Source organism: Typopeltis vanoorti, chromosome 3 (assembly GCF_054136105.1).
Source record: "Typopeltis vanoorti isolate ZY-2024b chromosome 3, IOZ_Tvanoo_1.0, whole genome shotgun sequence".
Taxonomy (NCBI): domain Eukaryota; kingdom Metazoa; phylum Arthropoda; class Arachnida; order Uropygi; family Thelyphonidae; genus Typopeltis; species Typopeltis vanoorti.
The window spans coordinates 153183055-153207724 of record NC_143551.1 but is presented as its reverse complement, the minus strand read 5'-3'; the positions used below and the strand labels follow the sequence as shown (position 1 = coordinate 153207724).

General features: G+C 36.2%; 1 protein-coding gene across 1 annotated transcript in view; it reads left to right on the top strand.

The window, feature by feature from the left end:
- Positions 1–4149: 4149 nt before the first annotated feature.
- The window catches only part of Dab (DAB adaptor protein), a 199625-nt gene continuing 179104 nt past the window's right edge, over positions 4150–24670 (top strand). The window contains exons 1-2 of the mRNA XM_090390499.1: positions 4150–4327; positions 12915–13039. Coding sequence (XP_090246625.1) covers positions 4150–4327; positions 12915–13039 — 303 coding nt within the window. The remainder of the gene's footprint in view (positions 4328–12914; positions 13040–24670) is intronic.

Sequence of the window (24670 nt, the reverse complement as noted above, 5' to 3'; positions counted from 1 at the left end):
TTATTGCCATCCCAAAACCAGGAAATGGTCCAACGCAAGCAAACAATTATCGACTTGTTGCTCTGAGCAGCTGTTTTTGTAAAATATTGGAGAAAATGGTTAATGCCAGACTTCTCTGGTATTTAAAAAGCAATAATCTTCTCTCCAATACACAACTTGGCTTTCTTAGACATCATTTGAATTTGGACCATTTGGTATGCTTAGAAACATGCAAGAGATGCATTCCAGAAACAAGAACATTTGTTTTGGTGACATGGAAATAGCTTATGATAGGAGCTGGAGATATGGCATATTAAAAGACCTCTATAACCTAGGTCTCAGAGGACACCTTCCTGTATTTATTAAAAACTTTCTGTCTAGCCAAGTCTTCCAAGTGTAAGTGGAAAGCATGCTAACTCAGCCATATCATCAAGAACAGGTGTTCCCTGAAGCTCTGTCTTAATTGTCACACTGTTTGCTATCAAAATTAACTCAATCATTGCACAGCTTCCTCCCACTGTAGACAATGCTGTGTATACACACTAGTAGATGATTTCACAATTTACTGTCACTTTTGTAACACGAGGGTAATTGAAAGACAACTTCAGCAAGCTGTTGATCGTATATCTCCATATGTTGAGGTTTTCAGCAGAAAAAATGTGTCTTTGTACATTTCTGCCGAAAATTCACCCTTTACCTGGATTAAGAATGTGACAAACTGGTATTCCATTTGCAGCAGAACCCAAGTTCTTGGAACTCATCATTGACAGAAAACTTACATTTGTTGCACATATTTGTCAACTTAGAGAAAAGTGTAAGAGAGCATTAAAACTGCTTCACACCATCTTCTACAGAATGAGGTGTGGGCCAGTCTTCTTTGCTTTGTCTTGATCATACACCGATACATTCAAAACTGGATTATGGGGCTCAAGTCCATGGTTCTGCAAGGCAGAGTAGCTTGCAGTGGTTGGATTCCATTGTCAAAGCATACAGATAACTGTTTGTGCCTTTCCCACATTGCCCAGCCAAAGGCTTTATGTTGAAGCAAATGAACCAGCTCTATCACCTAGACAGAAATAGTTCTCTCTCTTAACTATGCACTAAAATAATGTCCCTTCCAGGGCATCCTACCTGGACTAGTCTTTTCTCTACATTGGGAGTCTCGATATCACATATGTCAAACTGCTATATGTCCTTTTGGTATAGTGTGTGTTAAGAAGATTATGCAAACTATTGGCATGAATGTTGACATTACTTGCACCAAACATAACAGCATTCCTCCGCAGCAGGTTTGCACTCCATCCTGCAACCTGTCACTTTGTCAACTATAGAATCTCATATTCCATCTGTCCACCTGCAGTTGTTTAATGCACACACAGAGTAGCCCACTCTCATATCTTTCCCATCTATAATGAGTGGTCAAGATCTAAGACCTCATTTGGCTGTGCTTCTGCATTCCATGATATTACTATATCCAACCAGATCCCACTTGATTGGAGTAATTATATGGTAGAGTTGGATACCATTCAGCTTGCCCTTGTACATATAAAAAAGAGCTGCTACCAAAAGTTTATAATTTATACAGATTCATTAAGTTCTTTACAGGCCATCTCTTCTCCTGTGTATAATCCACATCCAATGCTTTTTGAAGTTTTATAACTGTTGTACAAAATTAAGACTTAATTTTGTTATTTGGTTTTGCTGGATTCCCAACCATATTGGAATTAAGGGAAATGAGACTGCAGCTCTGAGATCAGCTCATAGTTTTAGATTTAGAATGCACTGTTTGACAGTCCAACATACAATCTATAGACATATTGAAATAATGTGGGATTTAATTTAATATCCCCTTTATTTAAATAATAGTCTATAGACAGTTTATAAGATCAAAGCTAATTGCCCAGTGGGAGTCATCATGGCATTAAGCTCTGACAAACAGGGGATTAAGCTTGAAGTTAAGCACTGGTAGTCTAGCCAACAATGAAACAGAAGAGAGGAAATTGTTCTTCCTGGGTTCTGCATAGGCCATCATTGTACACATTCATATTTACTGAAGGCTTATGACCCACCTGTGTGTGTGAATAGTGGAACACATCTCAGCATTTGTGATGTTCTGGTGAAGTGCCAGCACTTCACTCGAAAAAGGAATGAATTTTTTACTAATCTGTCTGAACCATATACTTTCAGGCAGATTAAGTTAAACTGCATGAAGGAATAGCCATTGGTTCGCTGCTTTCTCCACTCATGGCCAGCTACTTCATGGAGACCTTCGAAGAGAAAGCCTTAAACTTTGCCTATATAAGCCCACTGTTTAGCTACGCTATGTGTTCTCCATTTGGCCTCATGACATGGATGCTCTCAACATTTTCTTAACGCGTCTAAACAATCATCCCAGAATCCAGTTCACCTTAGGCAAATAACAGCTGTCTCCTTTTCTTAGACACTGATCACACACAAACCTGATGAATCCCTGGCTTTTGCCTTTTACATACCACACATACACTAGTAGATACATTCACCAAGTTAGCCCCCCAACAATATGGGATTATAAAACTCTGTATAATAGGGCAAAATCAATCAGTGCCAACAACAACACTTCCCTAACTGCTCAATGACCACATTCTCAACACTTGCTTAGCCAATGGTTATAATCACCACCAAATCCAAAAAAAAATTATTAAAACCCCATAACCACAACTTCCTCCCATCCCTCCAGAACAGACTACACAAAATCGATCACCATTTCATATATCCAGGACACATCCAAAAAATTAACAAAAATCCTAAAAAAAATAAAACCTTGCAACCACTTACAGAGCACATAAAAAAGTTGGCATCTCTTATCTGCTCCACCAAAGACCAGCCACAATCCCTAGACCTGCCAGGTATTTACCAGGTTCCTTGCAATTGCAAGCTACTATGACAGCTAATATCAGAATTTCTGAACTTCTGGTTCAGAAATTCAGACTACATCTGGTTCTGCCATTGCAGCTATTCTGGACTTGCTGACCATGCTTTGGACACCTACTGTAGGATTCACTGGAAGAAGGCCACTCTACTCCACTGCAGCAAGTACAAATATGTGAGGCTATTCCTGGAATCTGCCTCAGCCCTGAAAAACTTTCCAGGCTCCAACAAATTTGGGTGCATGAAACCACCCCAAATTTTGGAAGTGCTCATCCTCCGGGGATGCCATTCAGGACTCTGTACCCTGCTTCAGTTGGCTGTCATCAAAATGTCTGCATGCACATGTTATTGTTCTGTGTTCCCTGGTGATGGCAATTTGACTTTTTTAATATTATTTCCAATTTTTAATGTTGTTATAATTAATATTCAGTGTAATACTTGCCTATCTGTTTAACTCCCACCTTTTTTCTCTTTACTCTGGATGCATTCTGCTTCCCTCAAACAAGCCTTGACTGTTTCTCATGCACTGCTAATGGCCATCCTTTGTAGTTTCACATGTTTTCTTATGTCACAGTCTTAACTTTGGAAGTTAAATTTAAGCATATGAAATTTTCAGTTATATGGAACTACGCGGTAGATGATTATGATAGACTTAGGAAGTAGCAGCAGTTCCATATATCTGAAAATTTCATATGCTGAAATTTAACCTCTGAAGTTAAGACTTTGTGATTATTCTCCTCAGTCAGGGACAAATGTAAGGGTTATAGACAAATCATCTAATGTTTTCTCTGGATCCAGCAGTTTGGAAACCAGTGATTTGATTTTATTTTTCTGATAATTTTTGTGCTTTGATTTGCTATTCTGTCAGGCAGTAATAGTTCAATATTTCATAACTAATATCCATACTTTTTTTTGTTTACTTTGAGTTCTTTATTCCTGTAATAATTTTTTATACATTCTTGAATTAGCAGTAATTTAAATTGCAAAATGTTTTGTCTAAATCTGAAACCTAAATATAAAACAAAGAAGTGAAACTCTGAAATTTAACTTGTGCCTAGGACCCAAAAAGCTTAATTATAGTCGGTGACTGCAAATAGTTTATGCATATATTAAATGGTTAATCACTAAATAGCATTTTAAATACTAAGGGTTATCTCTTTATATACACTGATTATTGATACTTGCATGATTGGACCTATGCTTTGTATAATTTTATTTCTTTTTAGTTATAGATTTAATTGCAAGATTTCTATAATCATTATAATGAAAACTAATAAAGAAATACTCAAAAATGTTGAAGATAGGAAGGAACAGGATACTTGTAAAGAACAAATGCAGAAAAAGGATGTCAGTGGATATAAAGACAAAAAGCTCAGAATAAGACTTTATAAGGAACAACGGGATTCAAAACTATCAAGGAAATCAAGAAATAGCAAGAAAGGTAAACTGAATAAAAAATATAGGGTTAAATTTATATTTTATCATATTTCCTTTGTTGATATAAAATGAAACTTGCATTTTAGTGATATCAATATTCTAAATTAATTTCATTTAATCTCAATTAATCTTAGTTTTTAGTGGCAATTACCCATGAACATTAAGAAATCTATACAAGACCCAGTTGTTTTGTAAGCCAAACACTATAGTTTAAGTGTCGTTGTAGGCATCAAGTAATTATGAAAGGTGTTAGTATCATATGAAGCAAAGAAAATATCTTCCACTGACTTCCATGCTACAGTGCAGTATTAGGTTGATGTATCACCATTTTGCCATGTTTTCATTTTATTTATTTATTATTATATTTTTTTTAATGACTTCCATCCATGAAAGGTTGTACATTAGTACTGTAGGTGGACTGTGAATTTTTTTTTACCAATTTAATTAATTTTTATAATTTTCTTGTATTTTTTAATTCACGTTCTCTGTTCAGAAACCTTGTTCGAGAGACCAAACTTGGAACTTTTTGAAACTACTTCAGGCCTCCAGTAAGTGGGATGGCAGGCTTACACCGAACAGTAAAATTTATCTACTACCTAATGAAAATTACATACATTCATGTTCACCACAGGATTCGAATCTGCAGCCTGTTGGCTGGAGAGTGGCAATGCTAACTGCTTGACCAGCAGTTATGAGGATGAATGGAGCTATTAATAGTTATAGTATTTATTTTCTTGTATAAATGTAATATTTATATAAGAAACAGGGAAAAGCAAAGTAACTGATCTATACTTGATATCAATTTGATTGAATGGGAAAGCATCTTCTGGCAGTGATGTAGACATGTTTCAAAATGAAGAATTGATCAGTGCTTTCAGGTGACCAGATCTGTGTATGGTAATCCATATGAGGCCTGATCAAGACCTTGTACAATGGAACCATAACTTTATTTCTGCACATCAATTTGTTGACATCACAACGTGCAGTGTGAGTCCTCAACTTCAGATCCTCATCCACCACCACTCCCAGATCTCTTGTCTTCTCAATCTCCTTCGAAATTTTTCCACTAGATATACTCTTCACATCCCATCATTGCCTACTAAATCTCAGAACCTTACAATTTTCATCATTAAACTGATAGGTTTCACTCACCTGCTTACTCGTACAATCTATTCAGATCCTCCTGTAAGGTCACAAGATGTACTTGATTCTTCATCATTCTTCCCATCTTTGCATGATCTGCAAACACTTTCATATCTCCAGTTAAACTCACTCCAATGTCATTCATATGAGAGTTAAACAGCAATGGCACCAAAACAGATCCCTGTGACACATCACTAGTGACTTTCCTATTTCAATACCCCAATACACAACTTTGCTGATACCTATCTGATAGTCTGTCATCTGTCCAATCCTCTAATCTAGTATCCATTCTCATCCATTGCAATTTAGTTACCAGCTTGCTGTGTGACATTTATCAAAACCCTTTACAAAATCTACGTACACCATTGTATATTCATCTTCCTTGTCTAGTGTATTTGTCACCTTGTTATAGTACATAAATAAATTGGTAAAACATGATTTTCCTTTAACAAACCCATGCTGACAATCACAGGGAATACTGCTATCAACCTACTTCTGCATCTTAGCTCTCACCAATCTCTCCAACACCTTAACTACAACTCCAGATATACATATTTGCCTATAATGTGTAACCTCAGCCTGATCACTACTTTAAGTTGAAAATTTTACTTTCCTTCTACTCCTTTGTGGCTTGGACTGTTGCAAGACTCTTGTCAGACAGGTAAGCTGAGGCTAACACTTCTCTGGACATTCCACTATGACATGTGGTGATTCTGTTGCCTTATTGACATCAAGCTTAACTTCTCATATGTCCCTTGCTTACCCATCAGTAAGTCATCTTCTCCCATTTTTTCCACACTTGAGCTTCTCATGATCTGATGTGGCTCAACATGAAATCATAAGAAGCTCAAGAAACACTTTGAATTATTCACTGAATGCCTTCACTGGCAAAGCAGTTACCAATCTGCCATTTTCATATATATCATCCTTGCCATAATCATTCTTCCTTCTACTGGCACATGTTGAAAAAACTATTTTTCTTGAACTGATTTGCTAATTTCTGCACATACTGCACTTTTACAGTCTTAACCAACTTAGTTAGACTTGCTCTTTAGAATCTTTATGCAACTGATTATTACCATTATTCATCTTGTGTCACTACCACTGTGCCTTCTTCCAGATTTCATGCTATCTTCTCATTTGTCTATTGACACTTACCTTGTTCAACCTTTAGACTTTCAGAATATATTCATACATTGATGCTGTTAAATATTTCGTAGTAAGTGCTCAAGCAGCATTTATCTCCTTCCCACTTAATTTCTCATTCCATGCTATAGCTCTAAGCTATCTTTATAGTTTTTCATAATCACTGGCCTTGTAGTTCCACATATATCCTTTCCTTACAGAAGTCTTCATATGGCTAGTCACCACCACCTAGGTGATCACTTCGTGATCACTCTCACCATCTGAAGCAAAATGTGACCTTCCCCACACTCAATCACATCTGTGATGAAGTGATCAAATCTAAGAGTTGATCTTTGTCTGTCCTCCTTTACGTGCTGTTTGAGATAGTTGTCTCTCAATAAATTCATTTTTGTTATTTCCAAATACTATTCCTTCATTCCTGGGATAGTCTATATTACCATAATTAAAATCACTACATTCCCTGGTCCATAGCAACATCAACTAAATATCTCTTCCCGTCAACCTCTACCTCTTACCATACTGCCTCAAAATCATTACCACTATTTCCCTGTTGCACATCCATCTTTTCTTTCTTTCTTTCTTCTTAAGTAGCTTCCTCAATTTGGAAGTTAGCAATTATTCTACACCACAATGTCCATTCTTCTGCCATTCTTTTGATCTCATAATAGCTCTTGTTACCCATTCATTTCTTTACATCATCATCAACCCAAGAAATTCTTGATCTACCAGCTCCTCTTCCAATATTTCCAGAGACATTTTTCCCACTGATTCTCTTAATGTGTCCTACCATCTTGCACTTTCTCTTTGTAAGGTCTTCCACAAGTTCTCTTTTGGTTCCCATTAACTTCAATACCTCTTAATTTTTTTTTTTTTTTCTCTCCTTCCAAGAAATCTTCATTGCTTGCTTATAGTACCACATCTCAAAGGCCTGCAATTTCCTGATTATGGATTTGTATATATCCATGTCTTGCATCCATAATTCATTGGGGACCATACGTAGGATTTTATTATTCATATTTTAGTCTATTTATTTACCACAGAGGTTGTTAATTGGTTATTCCAAAATGCTTTTTTTTTTTTGCCTTAGCTATTCTTGATTTTATTTCCATAATTGTTGTTCCATTTGCTGTACTCATTACTCCTAAACAATTATAAGCCTTTACGTTTTGAATGAATCATGTCGATACTCTTAAATTTGTATTTTGTTGCTGTTGTTTGCTTATTACCATATACTTGGGTTTAGTTGTATTTAATACTAAGCCATAATTCTGACTCTTTTTGATTAGTATTTCAACCATATTTTGTAAATGGAGATTTGATTTTGCTGTGAACACCAAATCATCAGCAAATCTATTGCCATTTATTTTTATTCTCATTTCAGTTTCTTCATGTTCTTTCATTGTCATTTTGCTTTTCATGGAGATAGAAAGGACAGATAATGATGTTGATGATGGTATAATGAAGGCCACATATAATGAAAAGTATAGGGGATATTATACACCATTGTCTCACTCCTTTTTTTGATCTCTATTGTTTCATTACTAATTTCATTTATAATTTGTGCCTTCTGATTCCAGTATAATTCTGTTGTTATTATTATTCTGAGGTCTTTTGTATCAATTTGAATGTTCTTTTAATATTTCTATTTACTTTTCAGTGCTTACCTGTGTCAAATGCTTCTTGAAGGTCTATAAAACATAGATATGCTATTATTTATTTCTATTGATCTTTCATTAACAGTTTTTAAATGTAAATTGTATTGATTTTACTTTTTCCTGACATGAATATTTTTTGTTGTTCACTTATATGGCATTTAATTCTAGAAAGCATTCTATTTTTTATTGTTTTCATAGTATTTTTAAAGCATGAGATACGATACTAATTGTACTAAAAACTTGGCATTCTGCTGCATTATTCTTTTTTGGTATCAGAATGCAAACAGATTTTATGAAGTCCTCTCGCTCTGTGTGTGTGTGGGTGGGGTGCGTAACACACACACACACACACACACATACATCCATCTTTATGTGGGTGTAATTCCCCTGCCATCATCAGCATCATTATCTGTCCTTTCTATACCCATGAAAAGCATCGTAACCTTCCATTTCTGTTCCTGTTTGAATATCATCTTCATTCAATTACATTTTACTAATTCCAACAATTTTGGGGCAAATAAATCAATCATTGAAAAAATTTCTTCTACTCTTGACATTTGAAAATAAACTGCAGTTCATTTTACCCATGCTATGCTGCCTGTTGATTGTGATTTCCTCACACCTGCTCATGTCCATTTTCCTTTATCACCACTTGTCCTATAGTGGTGATGAAAATATCTCTTTAGACTCAACTATCCCCATTACATTCCAGCCATCTCATTGTTATCATGACCATCCCTGCGTTCGCACGTGCACATACACACTACTGCTACCAATATCCACTCTCTTTATTCATTATCTTCCTGTGTGTCTTCCCCCCCCCCCCCCCCCCCCATTCCCTCTCCATCTTGCACTGCTCTTCTCTCATAATGTATTTCATTTTGATAAATACATAGAAAATAAATGTCATGAAGGTGGCAAATATTCTGGAGGCTATTGATAAAGCTCAGAAATGGAGGAAAGTGTACTGTAAAATTAATCAAAAATAATAAAAGTAACATGAAAACTAAATATAAGGATATACTAGATGCCTATAGTGATTACTTGGAAAGATTACTAAATGAAACACAGTGATAGAAAATATTCAGTAGGAATGCAATCAGAAATATATACAGGGTGTCTGGGCTAAGGTATCCAATAGATAAAGCTAGAGATTTAGGGGGTGGTGGTAGACAGAGAGTTAAAGTTTAGAGGACATGTTGCTAAGGTAGCTCATAAGATTACTTAGCTATTGAAGAACATATTAACAAGTAGAGATAAGGAAATTGTAATTCCTCTTTATAAGGCCTTGATATGCCCTCATCTGGATTAATGTGCTCAAGTCTGATCTCCTGGGTTTCTTGGGGATGAGGAGGTGGTGGAGAGGATTGAGAGGCAAGTGACCAAGATGGTCTGTGGAATGTTCCCTATGAGGATAGATTGAAGGTGTGTAGATTGCAGAAGTTGGTTGATAGGAGAAAAAAGAGGGGGATATGATAGAAACATTTAAGTTGCTTAAGGGATTTTATAGGATTGATGCAAGGGAAATGTTTCAGTACTTGGACATTTTTGCTTTTTGAGATTTTTGCTTGGAGAGTTGTGAACGAGTGGAATGGGTTGCCAGAGTCAGTTGTGAGTGCTTTGTCTGTTAATGGATTCAAGGAGAGGTATGTTAGATTGGGTCTCTCACAATGAGTCTACAGACTCCATGGAGGTTCCCGTATAATAATAATAAATTAATGCTTGAAATATCCCAGTTAAAACAATTTATTAAACAGTCAATGAGAGAACTAGAAAAAGTCAAGAAATATTTAAAGAAACTCGGACAGTACAAGAAACATTAGTGGACCAAGAAGAAGGGAAAATATTGTAGCAAGTAAGCTAATAATGAATAATTTTACTGACAGTAAGGTAAGTCAGCCAGAATATAAGAAAAAATTAAGTAATGTGGTACTGTGATTTGATCATGAAATTTGCACTTGCTGAAGGAGTCTTTAATTTTTTGCTTTAATTAGCAAAAAATTAAAGATATAGAAAATGCAATAGAGAAACAGAAAAGTAAAGAAGATGGTAAGACTTGTTGGAATTAATGATTTAGTAGTGATAAATATAGCATGAAAGAGAATATGAAAGATTTATTGGAAGAAGCAAGAAAACAAAGTGAGAGAATAAAAATTGTTAGCTTATTACATAGATATTACAGAGCTGAGTTAAGAAGGAGGACTCTTAAAGCAAGTGATTCAATGTGTAGGCCATGTAGAAGAAATAGATGTGAGCTTTGGATGTGTGAAGTGAGTTTGATGGTAGAAAAGATTTGTATAAGAGAGACAGCCTGCACTTGAATGGATTTGGCATCAGGTGCCAAGAGAAATTATTAATTGGGTTGAGACCTAATGCAGAGTCAGGGAAACTAGTTCTTCATGGAGGAAAATGATGAGAATGGGTGGGTGTGTGTGAATGCAAAAGAGAAAGGTTCCCACCCGAACAGAGCAGACTGCATGTAAGTATATGAAAAAACCAAGAGATAACTTATGTATATACATCAGCAGTTTTCAACTTTCTTTATCTTACAGCACACTAAAACTAATTACAAAAATTCTACAGGGCACCATTCAAGTCTTAAGACATATATTGACTATTTCAAATAAAGACCCAAACCCATCGCAATCCTCTTTGAAACTACTTCACTTTCATCTAATTTTCGTTTTTTTTAATTAGAAACTTGTCCATGTTAATGGATTCTTATTAAAAATAAATAAATAAAAAAAAATCAAAGTCTAAAAAAAAAAAAAATAATAAAGCATTAACTCTTACCAATTAAAAGAAAATACGGATATCACTTGAAATTACTGGTCTTGTATCGTTTTAAAAGCGCAGCACTCATAGTTTTTACTAAAATCCAACACTGCTGAAACACAACAAAAAACAGATCTTACAGAAATGAAACCGATTCAGCTGTCAACAAAAAAAATGCTCAAAAGATTTCAGTTGTTCACTGATTAAACCTGTCCTCGTCTTTATATGGTGCCGACACTACAGCATAAGTGAAGCATATGCTTATTATTGTCACAGCAACTGCGAGAAACCTGTAAACACACAACGATGCATATCTTTAATAACAGATATAATAAATCTATATTATACCAATATAATCATAAATTTTATTAACTCTTAACAATTCCCTTCGATGCAATATAAACATTATGCTTCCTCATATACTTTGTAGGTAAAATGCACAAAAAACCTTCTTTTATATCAATTTTTATTCCTTTATTTTTATTACCTTTATTATCAAGATCTTGCGCCACACCAGTTGAAAATCACTGCTATACATAAATGCCAGAAACGTTAGAAAAAAGGGGTACAGTTTATTCTGTTGCCTTGGTAAATATATTTTGGCCTAAGATTATTGGCATTAGTGAAACCTGGTTATCAGAGTTAAATGTATTAATTGAAATTAAGTGTAAAGGATATACTATTTTTAGGAAGGACAGAAGAGGTGGGGATACTGCTACTTATAATATCCAAAGATTTGTATTCAGTTAGGGTAGAAACTGGTGAAAGCAGTGTTAATGTCCCATGTAGCAGTGAGTTTGAAGCTATCTGGTCTGAAGTTGAAACTAACAAGATGAACTATATAACATGTAACAAGATGTAACTATGTAACAAGATGGTTACAGACCTGGCAGTCCAGCAGCTGGACTGCCAGGTCTGTAACCACACTAATGAAATGCATTGCCAATTACTCCTCTACCCTAACATTGATTGGGTAGAAGAGAAATTTCATGATAACAATGGACAATTTATGGACCTGTTGCGAGACAGCTGCTTTCTCAAGCAGCATGTTACAGAAGGAACTTGGGATCAAAGACTGTTAGATTTGATCATAGCATCAGAAGGAGTCTCAGTTAAGAATGAGAATGTTTTGCCACCAGCAAAACATTCACATTTTTAACTCACCTCTGAATTTATTGAGCATGTTGTTGACATTATTTTGGTAATGTCTTATTTTCTAAAAATTTATTAACTTGTTTAAATCCAATCCACATTTCATGTTCACCATCTCTCGATATTGTTTCTCACTGTTCATCCAAAGTCAGATTCTGATGATTTCATTAGTTGTCTGATATTTCCTGAATGATTTCGTTACATGGCATTTGCATTGGCAAGAAACCATAGTCCATATCCTTTCATGATTTGAGGAATTGTATTAAGCCTTTTCTAGTCTGCTGTGTTAATTAATTTTAAGCAGAAACAAATTTTTCCACAAAACAATTCTGATTAATATCAGTTGGCATGGTTGAAACTACTAGCACCTTAAATTCTTAAATTTCACTAAGAAATAAAAGTCCTTGGTTAAAACATTCCAGTGAAAATCTTCTGTTTATAATAAAATATAATATATTATAGACAGACACCAAGACACAGACACTAAAAGAAAACTAGGTGGCCTACTTGATGTACCTTCATTGAAAAAGTTTCAAGTACTACTGTCAAACATGGCAAGCAGGACAAGTTTTATTTGTTGTGTATAGCTAGCAAAAGAGGACAGATTATTTTTATTATACGAAATATTTATAAAATATTGACTTCACGATTTAGTCTTCTTTAAGAGGTATTAATTCCTCTTGCAGTTCCTTCTCCACTTCTTTATTAATCTCATTACAGAAAAAACCGATGTTTCTAGATTTTCTGGAGAGGGAATCAGTTTCAAGGCTAAACTTATCGGAATTGATACAGTAAATGATGCAAGAGGAGACAAAATGTGTCAGGAATCATTACAGCGATTAAAAGTAAGTTGATATTTTATCATGACATAGAATTGAAAAGTAACATGAAACTTTCATTTTATTGTTATTATTATTTGACACCTCCAGGGAGTCCAAGGACTCATCAAGGGAGGGCACCTGCTTTACAACTCCGCCTCCACCATTCAATCACCAACTCCATCTACTGCCGACCACCATTGGTATTTCCACAGACAATCGCAAACATCCATGCCCACGGTGGGATTTGAACCGGCAGCTTTTTGGATGGAGAGCAGATATACTATCCACTCGTTCAACCAGGCCGGATTATTAGGCAATCCATATTATTTGTAAACATTCAATACAATGGATATTATTTCAACCTCTCTGCAAGTATCTGAAGTCATACTATGTATCAACTTCCTGCAGGCCCCTTCATGTAGAGCATATGTTCATGATGGAGACCTTCCAAAGAAAGTGCTGATCCTTTTTAGTTTCTGAACTTTCTATCCCATATTCTTCACTCTCTCCTGAGTTTATTTTAATTTCATATTTTTCAGCCCACCATCACTGGAATCTATTGTTCTTCTCCCACTATGCTTTTCATGTAGTGTGGCCCATGGACTTCTGGAAAAAGCAATCCTCTTGATGTGCACGAACTGCTTTGACAAGATGGGCAATCCTGGATAGCTGCCTAGCAAGGTTGGTTGGTGAGTTTTCCTATAAGTATCATTGGTGTCACAGTAAGTCTCCATTCTGTGGTTTGGGAATAGGGTCCAATGTTTGGTGTGGTTTCTACATCATTGCTCGCTAGATTGTGGGCATCCAGGTGTGGCTCTAGGGTTGGGAGTTTGGTACCGAACCTAAAATTATCAGGGCTTTCACTAGGCTCAGACCAAGTTCTGTTACAATAGAAATGCCAACTGACATAACAAGAAAAAAAAAGCATCAGAAACATGCTAACATACCATTTATTTTGAATCATATAGTCAATGTCCTATTGGGAAAATGTTACCTTTCTGGAGATCCTAAATAAAAATAAAATAAATAAATAAAACTCCATTCAGGGAGAAATGCTTGTCAAAACATCTTCCAAGTTCCTGTGTACAACATCCAGGGAGTGGCAACTGTAATGGACAAATCCTTATATTGGAGAAGATAATCTTGTAACAACCAGGAATATCATTATTACAGCCCCTAAACCTTCAGTATCATTAAAAACAGGCTATTTCATTTGCCTTGCCTAGATGTACATCCTGAATCCTCTGAGATGCTTCAAGCACCAGACACAGTCATGCTCATCTGAACATCACAACTGTCTGCCTTGGCTCTGCCATCTATACCCAGTGCATCAGTAAACAGCGTGGAATCAGGGACTGCATGTGCAAAAATACCTAAATGTGTTTTTAAGTGATCACGTTCATCTTAAATTCCCAAACATATCAAAGGTGGAAGAATGAGAAAGGGATCCAGAAGAACAGAGCAGAATATCCCACACTAGGAGACTAGCAGCAAGTTTATCACAACCACATATAATGGTCAATCTTCTCACAGTTATGTCATTCCCGAAGATTATATCAGTTTAGTCTGCTTTTTATCAGAACAGATCAAGGAGTCTAGTGAGTATGACCTCACACCAGAAAACATAACAAAAATGATTCCTTTGAAAATCCTTTAGTTAAAGAAATAATGGCATAAGCAAAAAATTATGACATAGGTATCACTATGTCTAACTACACATCCCTAACTACACAAATTAATCAGTAGAAAAATGAATACTTCTATATTCACAGAAGAATCCAGAATTATTAAAATTACAAGCATCCTGTATGGAATTCCATATGATGATATCTTGGATATATTTCCTTAAAAGGAAGATATGGACTTTGGCCTTCCACATGTCCTCAGAAAGGAAAAGTTCCAAGATTGAGAAAAGTGAAACCCACAAAATCAGAAGCCAGATGGTTCCAGCAAACTAAAAATAATGAGTGCATTTCTACAGTCTTAGATTCCATCACAACAGTGATAACATCCACATCTTCTTTGCATTCAAAAGCATAAGTTTAATGTGGTTTTGTGTGCATGGGACATCTAATACCTGGTGAGTATCCTGTGTTATGGTATGTCACTATTATCTTAAGAACAACATAATAGATGGACCTATTTACAGAGAAGTCGCTCTTTGTGGACCACCATATTGCATAACTACCAACATAAAGGCAGTAGCATGAACTTCTCAGTAGGCTCCATTATCAATTTGCTGCATCTATTTATCACCTCGTGTAGATATATCCCAGGATGACCCTGATGATCTTGTTTTGGAGTTTGCATCCTCTGTACTCACTATGGAATGAGGGATTTAAATGGCTACAACATGCGTGTGTTGTGCAAATGCTAATATTAGGTGATAGGTTTTTGAACACGTGTGACCACAGTGACTTCTCACTCCTAAACTCAAAGTAGCACTTTCTTCCACATGTCCATCTGAACATCAATCTATTCTTCACTTCCCTTTCCACTGCTTTAGTGGGAAGTAGAAAATTACATCTATAGTAGTGATCACTTTACTGTGATACAACTCTTTTACATGGGCATCTGTGTATGCCATTATGGATATTACAATGAGAAACAGCTGAAGCTGAATAGCACATATTCTCATCCTTAGCAGAATTTGATTCTGCAATGTCAGTTTCTCACTTATCAAAGAAATAGCAGATCAAGCTTCCATAATTGTATTACACTAAACATCAAGTTGGTTTCCACTTTTAACTATGCCATGGTGAAATGCAGATTTCACGGTAGTAAAGGAAGCTTAAAACAAAGTTTGGTTTGTCTTCCTCGTATATTTCAGTACATAAAGTTTAATTGCTGTTAAATGTGCTTGAATATGATGTATCCACTGTCAGATGAAAAGGACTTGTGGATTTAATTTATATCTTCTATATCCAAATCAGCCAACATCTCAAAGTGGTTTGGGACAAAATCAAAAAAATGAAGGACAGGTACGTCACCTACCCACTTTTGATCCTCGAGTACAACTCCACCAATACAGTATATAGTCTTACATCTCTGCATTCTAAAGTGTAACACCTTGCATTTATTAATATTAAAACTACAACCCCACTCATTTGTCGAAGCTAAAAGTTTGCATCAGCAGTACTGCTGATAATTCTACCTAACTTTGCATCATCAACAAATATTTGAAGATCTCTAGTCAATCCACATGAAATATCATTAACAAATAAATTAAACAGTATGGGCCCAAGAACTTGCATGCCTCAAGAAACCTTGAGGCATGCCAGTGTCACCTTTCTTTTCTGAGACTGCTCCATCACACACACATCTTGCTGCTGTATTTCAGAAAGCCAATATTCGAACCATCTAACCAATCTGTTATCTAATGTCATCTTCAGCTTATACACCAATCAGTCATATGGTAATCTACCAAATGCCCTTGCAAAGTCCATGAAAATCACTGTATATAAACCCCCTCCCCTTATCCGACACATTCGTCACCTTATCATAAAATGTAAGCAGATTGCTGAAGCAAGACCTGTCCTTCACATACCCATTCTGACCATTATAGAGAATCTTATTTCCATCAATACAATCATGTATTCTATTCTATTCTATTCTATTCCTAACCAATTTCTGTAACACTTTCACCACAACTGCAAATATACAGACTGGTCTATAATTTGAAACTTCTGTCTTAGAACTTGTGGAGAGGTACTAGTTTGCCTCCTTTCCACTCCTTAGGAACCTTCCCTGCTGCAAGACCCTCATTAAATAACCTGTTCAATGGCATGGCTAACTCTTTTGCATATTCTTTAAAACTATATGGTGATATGTCATCCATTCCCACAGATTTATTAATGTCTAACCCAAGCAACACTTGATACACCTTTAATTTTCCTAATACTTGCCTCCCTTCTGCATGTTGCACAGCATTATTCATACCAGTATGATATACATTGATGAAGTGTTCATTAAATAATTCCACTATATCATTTTCTATGGTTACTCTACTACCATAACTCATCAACCTTCCATAATTATTTTTCCTCTTGCTTGCCTGTAACATAGCAGAAAAATTCCCTTGGATTATCTTTGACCTCACTGGCTAATCTTTTCATATACTCTACTTTTTCCTTTTTAATCATGCTGGTCACTTTTCTGGCCTGCAGTTTATATTCTTTGTGTATCTGCTTGCTTAATTTCACTCTTCATCCATCTCACCCACTACTCTGTTTATTCACTTAGCTCTTGGTAAAGTTATGCATTGGTTGTGTCAGATACTGCCTTGCACTATCAACATCTTTTCTGCACAACTCATCAACCCAGTGTATTGATGCTAGTTGACTACAGAGCTTCTCATAATCACCTGCCTTATAGTTCCACATGTATCCATTCTTGATAACAACCTTTTCCTGTTTGAATACCTTCCAAACCAATACTTCATGATCTCTTTCACCAACAGGTGGCAGTGCTGATACCTCATTTACAACCACATCCTGTGATGATATCACCAGATCCAACACTTGAAAATCTCATGTTGCTTCCATCTGCTTCTTAAAATTGTTATCCCACAAAAACTCAATACTCTCCACATTCCTTGGCCTATAACAACATCCTATGAGATATACTATTTGATCTCAACTTCACACCAAATAGCTTCAAAATCTTCACACATACTATTGTTTTCCACTTCCACTCTTGAACGACACATTTCTTCTGCTATCATTAACAGTACTCTCCCTCCTCTCTTCATCTTCCTATCCTTCCAGGAAATTCTACATCCTACCATTTCTAGTCATGACAATATATCATCTTCAGACAACCAAGTTTCATTTACCAATTTGGGCATTTTGACTTGATCATTGCTATAAACTCAGTCCCTTTATTTCTGATACTCCTTACATTAGTTTATAAACATAATTCTCTACTCTTTGATGCCATCCGAGCAACATCTCTGTACACTCTCTCTATTCTAGTACATTTCCTGACTATCTCCATTTCCTTGGTCTTGACTCTGATTTTCATTTATATAATTAACATCCCCACCTTTTTTGCACTTCATCACTCTGCCCTGCCATAATTACTTCCTCAGCATTGTATCCATCTTCCTGTCCTTCCAAAACCTTCTTCTCAACTTTTCTCTGACTCTTCACAGTATTAATTTTGTATGAACCCTGTGTAGCAAACAGCAATCGCTTCAAATGTCTAATGCTAAACTCATTCAAATGCAGTCTGTCAGCTTTAAACCATTTTAACGTCCCTTCAACTTCACTCCATACAAATTGAACACTCTTTGCCTGACACAATTCAGCCATCCTGTCATTCAATATCATTGCTCTCCTTCTCAGTTCATTACTGTTATATCTGAGCAATAAACTAACCACTTTCCCAATGACATTATTATTCTTCGCTTCCTGCAACAACTTCTTCAAATCCCTTTCCACATTCTTTGGAGAAATTTATTGCCTGCTTGGTTGGTCAAGTGGTTAGCTGATCTGAATGTCTTTAGGCGGAAGCTGAATTCATCACCTGGTGAGAAACAACCATTCTACTTATTGGCAACCTCAAGTGGCTCGAGAAAAGTTTCCATGTTTGGCCCTCTAGAACAGATTTTCTGGATTATATAGCCCTTAGCTCACCTAAAGTACTATTACTCATGTGCTATAGGCTAACAGTTTTCTGTAGGTGGATTCATGATAAAAAAAATTCCTCAGAACCTATTTGAATAATTTTTTATGGAACAAGAAATAGAAATCAATCACTGAAAAGACCAAGCAAGTTGTTAGTACAAGAAAGTGTTCACACCAATTTTAGAATATATATATATTTCAAACACTGGGTTAGAAAATTAAGTCTGGAGACTACAGATATGAAGTGATCTGAGGGAAATAGGAGAGTCAAAAGAGAAATAAGGAGAGTCAGCATGATATCAATAATAGAACCATATTGAAAATGAACATATCAGGAAATTAGTGGACATTTTATTACATATTCAAAGATTAGCAAGTGAAAATGATTATGGAAATGGCAATGGCCTACCTTTTTCCAAAAAAGAGAGGAACATCTGATAACATTCAAGAGTGGAAACAATAGATCGGAGATTGATTTTCTTAGCTAGAAGAAAAGCATGAAAGGATTATAAAAATTGCGAAGTCATACATGGAGAATGTCTTGTGGCCCAGCATAGGTTGTTGGTGATGGATATAGTGCTTAAAAGCTAAAATAATAGTATTAAACCATTAACAAAGGCAAAAATAAAATGGTAGAAATTAAAGGGGTAAAAAAAACTGAGTTTAGAGAGAAATTGTCAATAAATGTAAGGTGGAACTGGGATATGGAAATTAATGAAATGTGGGTGCAGATGGTCAAGGTATTACTTTATGTGCAAAAGAAGTTGTTGGAGAAACAAAGGGGAAACAAAGAAAAGACGACGTCAAAGGGAAACATGGCGATGGTGGTAGAGCAAGGCTGATCGAGAGGCAATTAAAAAGAAAAGATGTACTTTCAAACATTGGCAGAGAACTAAAAATGAGACAGACTTTGAAAGATATAAAATAGCTAAGAAGAAATCTGAAAAGGCTCTGAGTGAAGCAAACTTTAACAAGTTTGATGAATTACATAATAGACTAGAAACCCAACCATATGCCTGGGGAAGGAGTGTCCTAGGTTCGATTCCCGTCGGTGACGTGAGGAGCTGAAGGATCTTCCTTAGCCATAGCCAAGTTAGCCAGTCTGGGCGTGGACAGCAGGGTTTTTTCCCCAGTTTATTCTGGGGTTTTTCATCCCACAAAGCAGGCAAACTGGGAAGCCTTGAGAACTCAACACTACAGGCCATAGGATACACCGGGGCATAAGGCTGACCACCTTATCCTGTAAATGGAGTGAGGTCCGATGATCAATGGACCCTTGACACCGCAAGGTAAAAGAGGGTATAAGGAAGATGATGATGATGACTAGAAACCCAAGAAGGAGAGAAGGATATATAGAGATTGGCAAAAGCAAGAGAAAGCAAGACGAGGGACATCCAGCATTATAAATGCATCAAAGATGAAAACGCTTATAAGAAAGGAGGATATAAAGAGTAGGTGGAGAAGGTATTGAATGAGGAGTTTCCAAGAGAACAAGTGGAACAGGAAAAACCTGATATGGGAGTAATTAACAAAGTGTCAGCACTTGAAGTAGAGGCAGCCTTAAAGAAAATGAAACCTCATAAGTCTGTGGGGCCATATGGTGTCATGGCAGAAGTTTGGAAGATGATAGGAAAGACAGGAATTGATTTGTTGAACTTCTTAATAGAATATTAAAAGAAGGAAATATACCAAATTTGTGAAGATAAAGCTACTTGATACCAAATTTTAAAAATATATATCCATGATTGTACAAACTACAGTGGTATCAATCTCATGAGTCACACGATGAAGGTTTGGGAGAAAGTCAAAGAGAAAAGAATTAGGATGGAAACTTCAATATCAGAAATTGTTTGGCTTTATGCCTGGAAGGTCAACAACTGAACCAATTTTTGCATACGACAACTAATGAAGAAGTATAGAGAAAGAAGAAAAGACCTGTACATGATATTCATACAAGGTGTAACAATTTAATTCCCGAAATGTAGTGTCACCCATGTGGTGATTTGGTTGGAGTCACATGAGTAATTGTCTTTGTATATGTTTTAAATAATGTGTGCGTAAACCTCAAGCCGATAAGAGCCGTTTGCTAGTTAGCTATTGCAAAAACAATAGAGATCTGTATGTAAACTTTGGCTTAACAATGTGTGATCGAAATTTAGAGTAGCATGTTAACATCAAATTTTGTGTGAAATCAGCAAAACTGATACTGAGACGTTGGAGCTGTTGAAAGTGGCATATGGTGTGGATGCTCAGAAAAAGTCAAGTGTCTTTGAGTAGCATAAGAGATTCAAACGTGGGAAAGAAAATGTGAACAACGACCCTTGAAGTGGGCAGCCAAAAAGCAAAAATGATGGACGCAAATGTGAACAGTGTGACATTTGGTATGGTCTGACAGACGATTAAGTGTGCAGTTAATGGCTGATGAATTGCAAATGAATCAAAACAATCAGGGTAATTTTAACTGAAGAATTGGGTATGTGAAAGATTTCTGTTTCTGCGAAGTTTGTGCCTCAGATCTTGACGGATGAACAGAAGCAGCGGCGGCTTTAAGTTATGACTGATCTTTTTGTAAATAAGCATGTGTTTCTGAGAGTAATTATTGGTGACAAAACCTTATGCTTCCAGTAAGATCCGGAAACAAAACACCAGAGCATGCAGTGGAAAACCCCGAGTTTTGCACGTCAAAAAAAAAAAAAAAAAGCATGCATGTCATGTTCTCAGTTCAAGACCATGTTGGTGTGTTTCTTTGATCACAAGGGGATAGTGCATTATGAATTCATTGAACATGGACAAATGGTCAACCAACAATGCTATTTAGAGGTGCTGAAAAGATTATGAGATTCTGTTTGGAGAAAAAGACCTGAATTGTGGCCTGACGAGTGGGTCATCCATCACAACAATGCACCAAGCCATAGTGCGCTCATTGTGAGATGGTTTCTGGCCAAAAAATCGATTACTGAATTAGGTCATCCTGCTTATTCACCCGACTTAGCTCCCTATGATTTCTGTCCGTTTCCAAAATTAAAGACTGCTAAAAGAACGAAGATTTTCTGGCATTGCTGATATCCAACATAATGTGATATAAAGGAACTTAACAGTATTTAGGAAAAAGAGTTCCAGGCCTGTTTCCAAAAATGGGAACACCGTCTAAACCAGTGTATGGATGCACAAGGGGACTACTTCGAGGGCGACAGTAGCCACTAATGTATAGTTCTGAACGTAGGTTTTTTACAGGTGCATTTGGGAATTAAATTGTCACACCTCGTAGATCTTGAGAAAGAATATAATAGATGATCTTACTGAATTGGTGCGGGGAGAGGCACCATGATGTATGATATTTGCAGACTATGTAGTTTTGATTGAGCATACAAAAGAGAAGGATAACTCAAGATTGGAAGAGTGGAGGAAGTGAAGTGAAGGCCTTGGAATGTAATAGATTAAGAAAAAAACAGAATATATGGAGTGCTGTTTTAGTGGAGAAAGAAATGAAGAGAATACCTCAGTAATAATCAAAAACTATATTTTTGAGGGAAAAGAAAAGTAGGTATTTAGGCTCAGTATTACAAAGAGATGTTGAGATTGATGAAGAGGTGACTGGTAGAATTAGCACAAAATGGTTAAAGTTGAGACAAGCTAGCACTGTTTTGTGTGACAAGCGTGTGTCCCGATTCATCTAAATGGGAAGTTCTATAAGTCAGTTGTGAGGCCTGCCATGTTGTATGGATCAGAATGTTTTGCTGTTAAGAAAATACATGAGCAAAGGATGAGGAAATGTGGCAGAGATGAGAATGTTAAGGCAGATGTGTGGAATAATGAGAAAGGATAAAATTGGAAATGAATTTATCAGAGGTAGTTTGGGAGTGGTACCTATAGTTTAAAAAATTGGGAAAAACAGGTTAAGATGGTTTGGACATGTTGAACGGGGCTCAGCAGCTGAAAGTATAAACAGGACTGTGGATGAGAAGAGACATGGAACAGTGTGGAGTAACTGAAGAAGTGGCACAAGATAGAAAAGAATGGAATGAAGTTAAGATTTGCTTTAGATCAAGCGTGGCCAACTTCATTCTATATGAGGGCCAATACGTGATGAGTGGTAGCGTCACGGGCTGCACACTTTTAGACAGAACTTAAATAAAAATAAACTGTGCATTTTTTCAAGACAATAGTTATATGTATTGACAGCAGCTGAAAGTATAAACAGGACTGTGGATGAGAAGAGACATGGAACAGTGTGGAGTAACTGAAGAAGTGGCACAAGATAGAAAAGAATGGAATGAAGTTAAGATTTGCTTTAGATCAAGCGTGGCCAACTTCATTCTATACGAGGGCCAATACGTGATGAGTGGTAGCGTCACGGGCTGCACACTTTTAGACAGAACTTAAATAAAAATAAACTGTGCATTTTTTCAAGACAATAGTTATATGTATTGAATTATTATATTTGTTAAATCATTTTGCTACTGGGAGAACAATACAAAATACTTGATTGATTTAAATATAAGTTGTTAAATTAAATTTAATTACATATTTCTGATTTTTTTTTTACATGTAACACAACTTAATAGAACACCGTGGGCGTTCATGTGTGACAACAAGTTCATCAAAGTCGATTTTCAACGATGGTGACGATATTCATAACAAATCCTGAAGTGGTCATTATTCGGCTTCTTTGTGACAATTTAACCCCTCATAGTTGAGAAAGTGCATTCACATATGTATGTGCTTCCAAACATAGATGCAATTCTCAAGCTGAAATCACTCAATGCAGGATATTTTTCCCTTGGTACCAGTTTCCAAAAGTCAATGCCTGTCTCTACCCTTCACTGGAAAAAGGAGTCGCTTTGAAGGTCACACAACTCCAATTGAATAGTCATGCTGCTCTGAAATGTCACATTTCATTGGGTTGTTAAATAATGTCAGTTGTGGTTGCATTTCACTGAAGTCAGAAAATCGCTTACTGAATTGCTCCAAAAGTTGGTCTTCCATAGAAAACTTGATTGTACCAAGTTTCCTCTGACTAGGATGAATTTAAAAACCTTCAGTCGACTTATGAACCCATCTATGTGTCCATCTAAATCTGAGATTGTTTGGTTATGTCCTTGTAACTTCACGTTGAGTTCATTCATGTGGTGTGTGATGTCTGTTAGAAAGGCAAGTAAGCTGTTAAAATGAGGATCACATAGTTTTGTGTTAGTTCTTTGTTTGTCTTGTGTTCCTTTAAAAACTGTTTTATTTCCTTTCTCAAAGCAAAAAACCGTTTCAAACAGTTCCCTCTGCTTAGCCAACGTACTTCTGTGTACAACACTAAATCGTCATATTCTGCCTCCATTTCTGTTAGAAAAGAAAGAAACTTGCAGCGTGTCAAAGCCCGATTTCAGCCCTTAATTAGATTCACACACTTCATTGCAGTTTTCATAACATTCTCTATTTCCAGAATTTTACCATACAAAGCCTCCTGATGTATAATGCAGTGCAATACAGGGCAATTGATTCCAGCCTTCCTTAGTAAGCCTACTAAGCCTGTTTGAGTACCATTCATTGATTTGGCTGCATCTGTCACAATAGCTGTGGGATTGTTGATGTCACCAGTACCATTTACAACCTGCATAACTGCATCATAAATGTCTTGACCTTTAGCTGTGTTATGCAATGACTCTAATTCTAGTAGCTCTTCATTAATAACAAAGTCTTCGGAAACAGTTTGAATGAAAATTAGAAGTTGAGCTGTATCTGTTGTGTCAGTTGATTCGTTCAGGGCCAATGAGAAGTAAGCTGAATCTGTAATAACACTTTTTAATTTATTTAATATGTGAGAACCTATTTCCTCGACTCTTTGTTACAGTTTGTTTTGATAGTGGGATGCTTTCAAACTCGCTGGCAATTTTATCTTCTCCAAATGCATGTGCCATTTTCACAGAACAGTGTTTTACAAATTCACCATCAGATAATGATTTTTTTGCTTTTGCTATCTCTGCACTTACAACAAACGATGCCAAGAGTGAGCTTTTTTGTGTTGATGTTGGTTTAG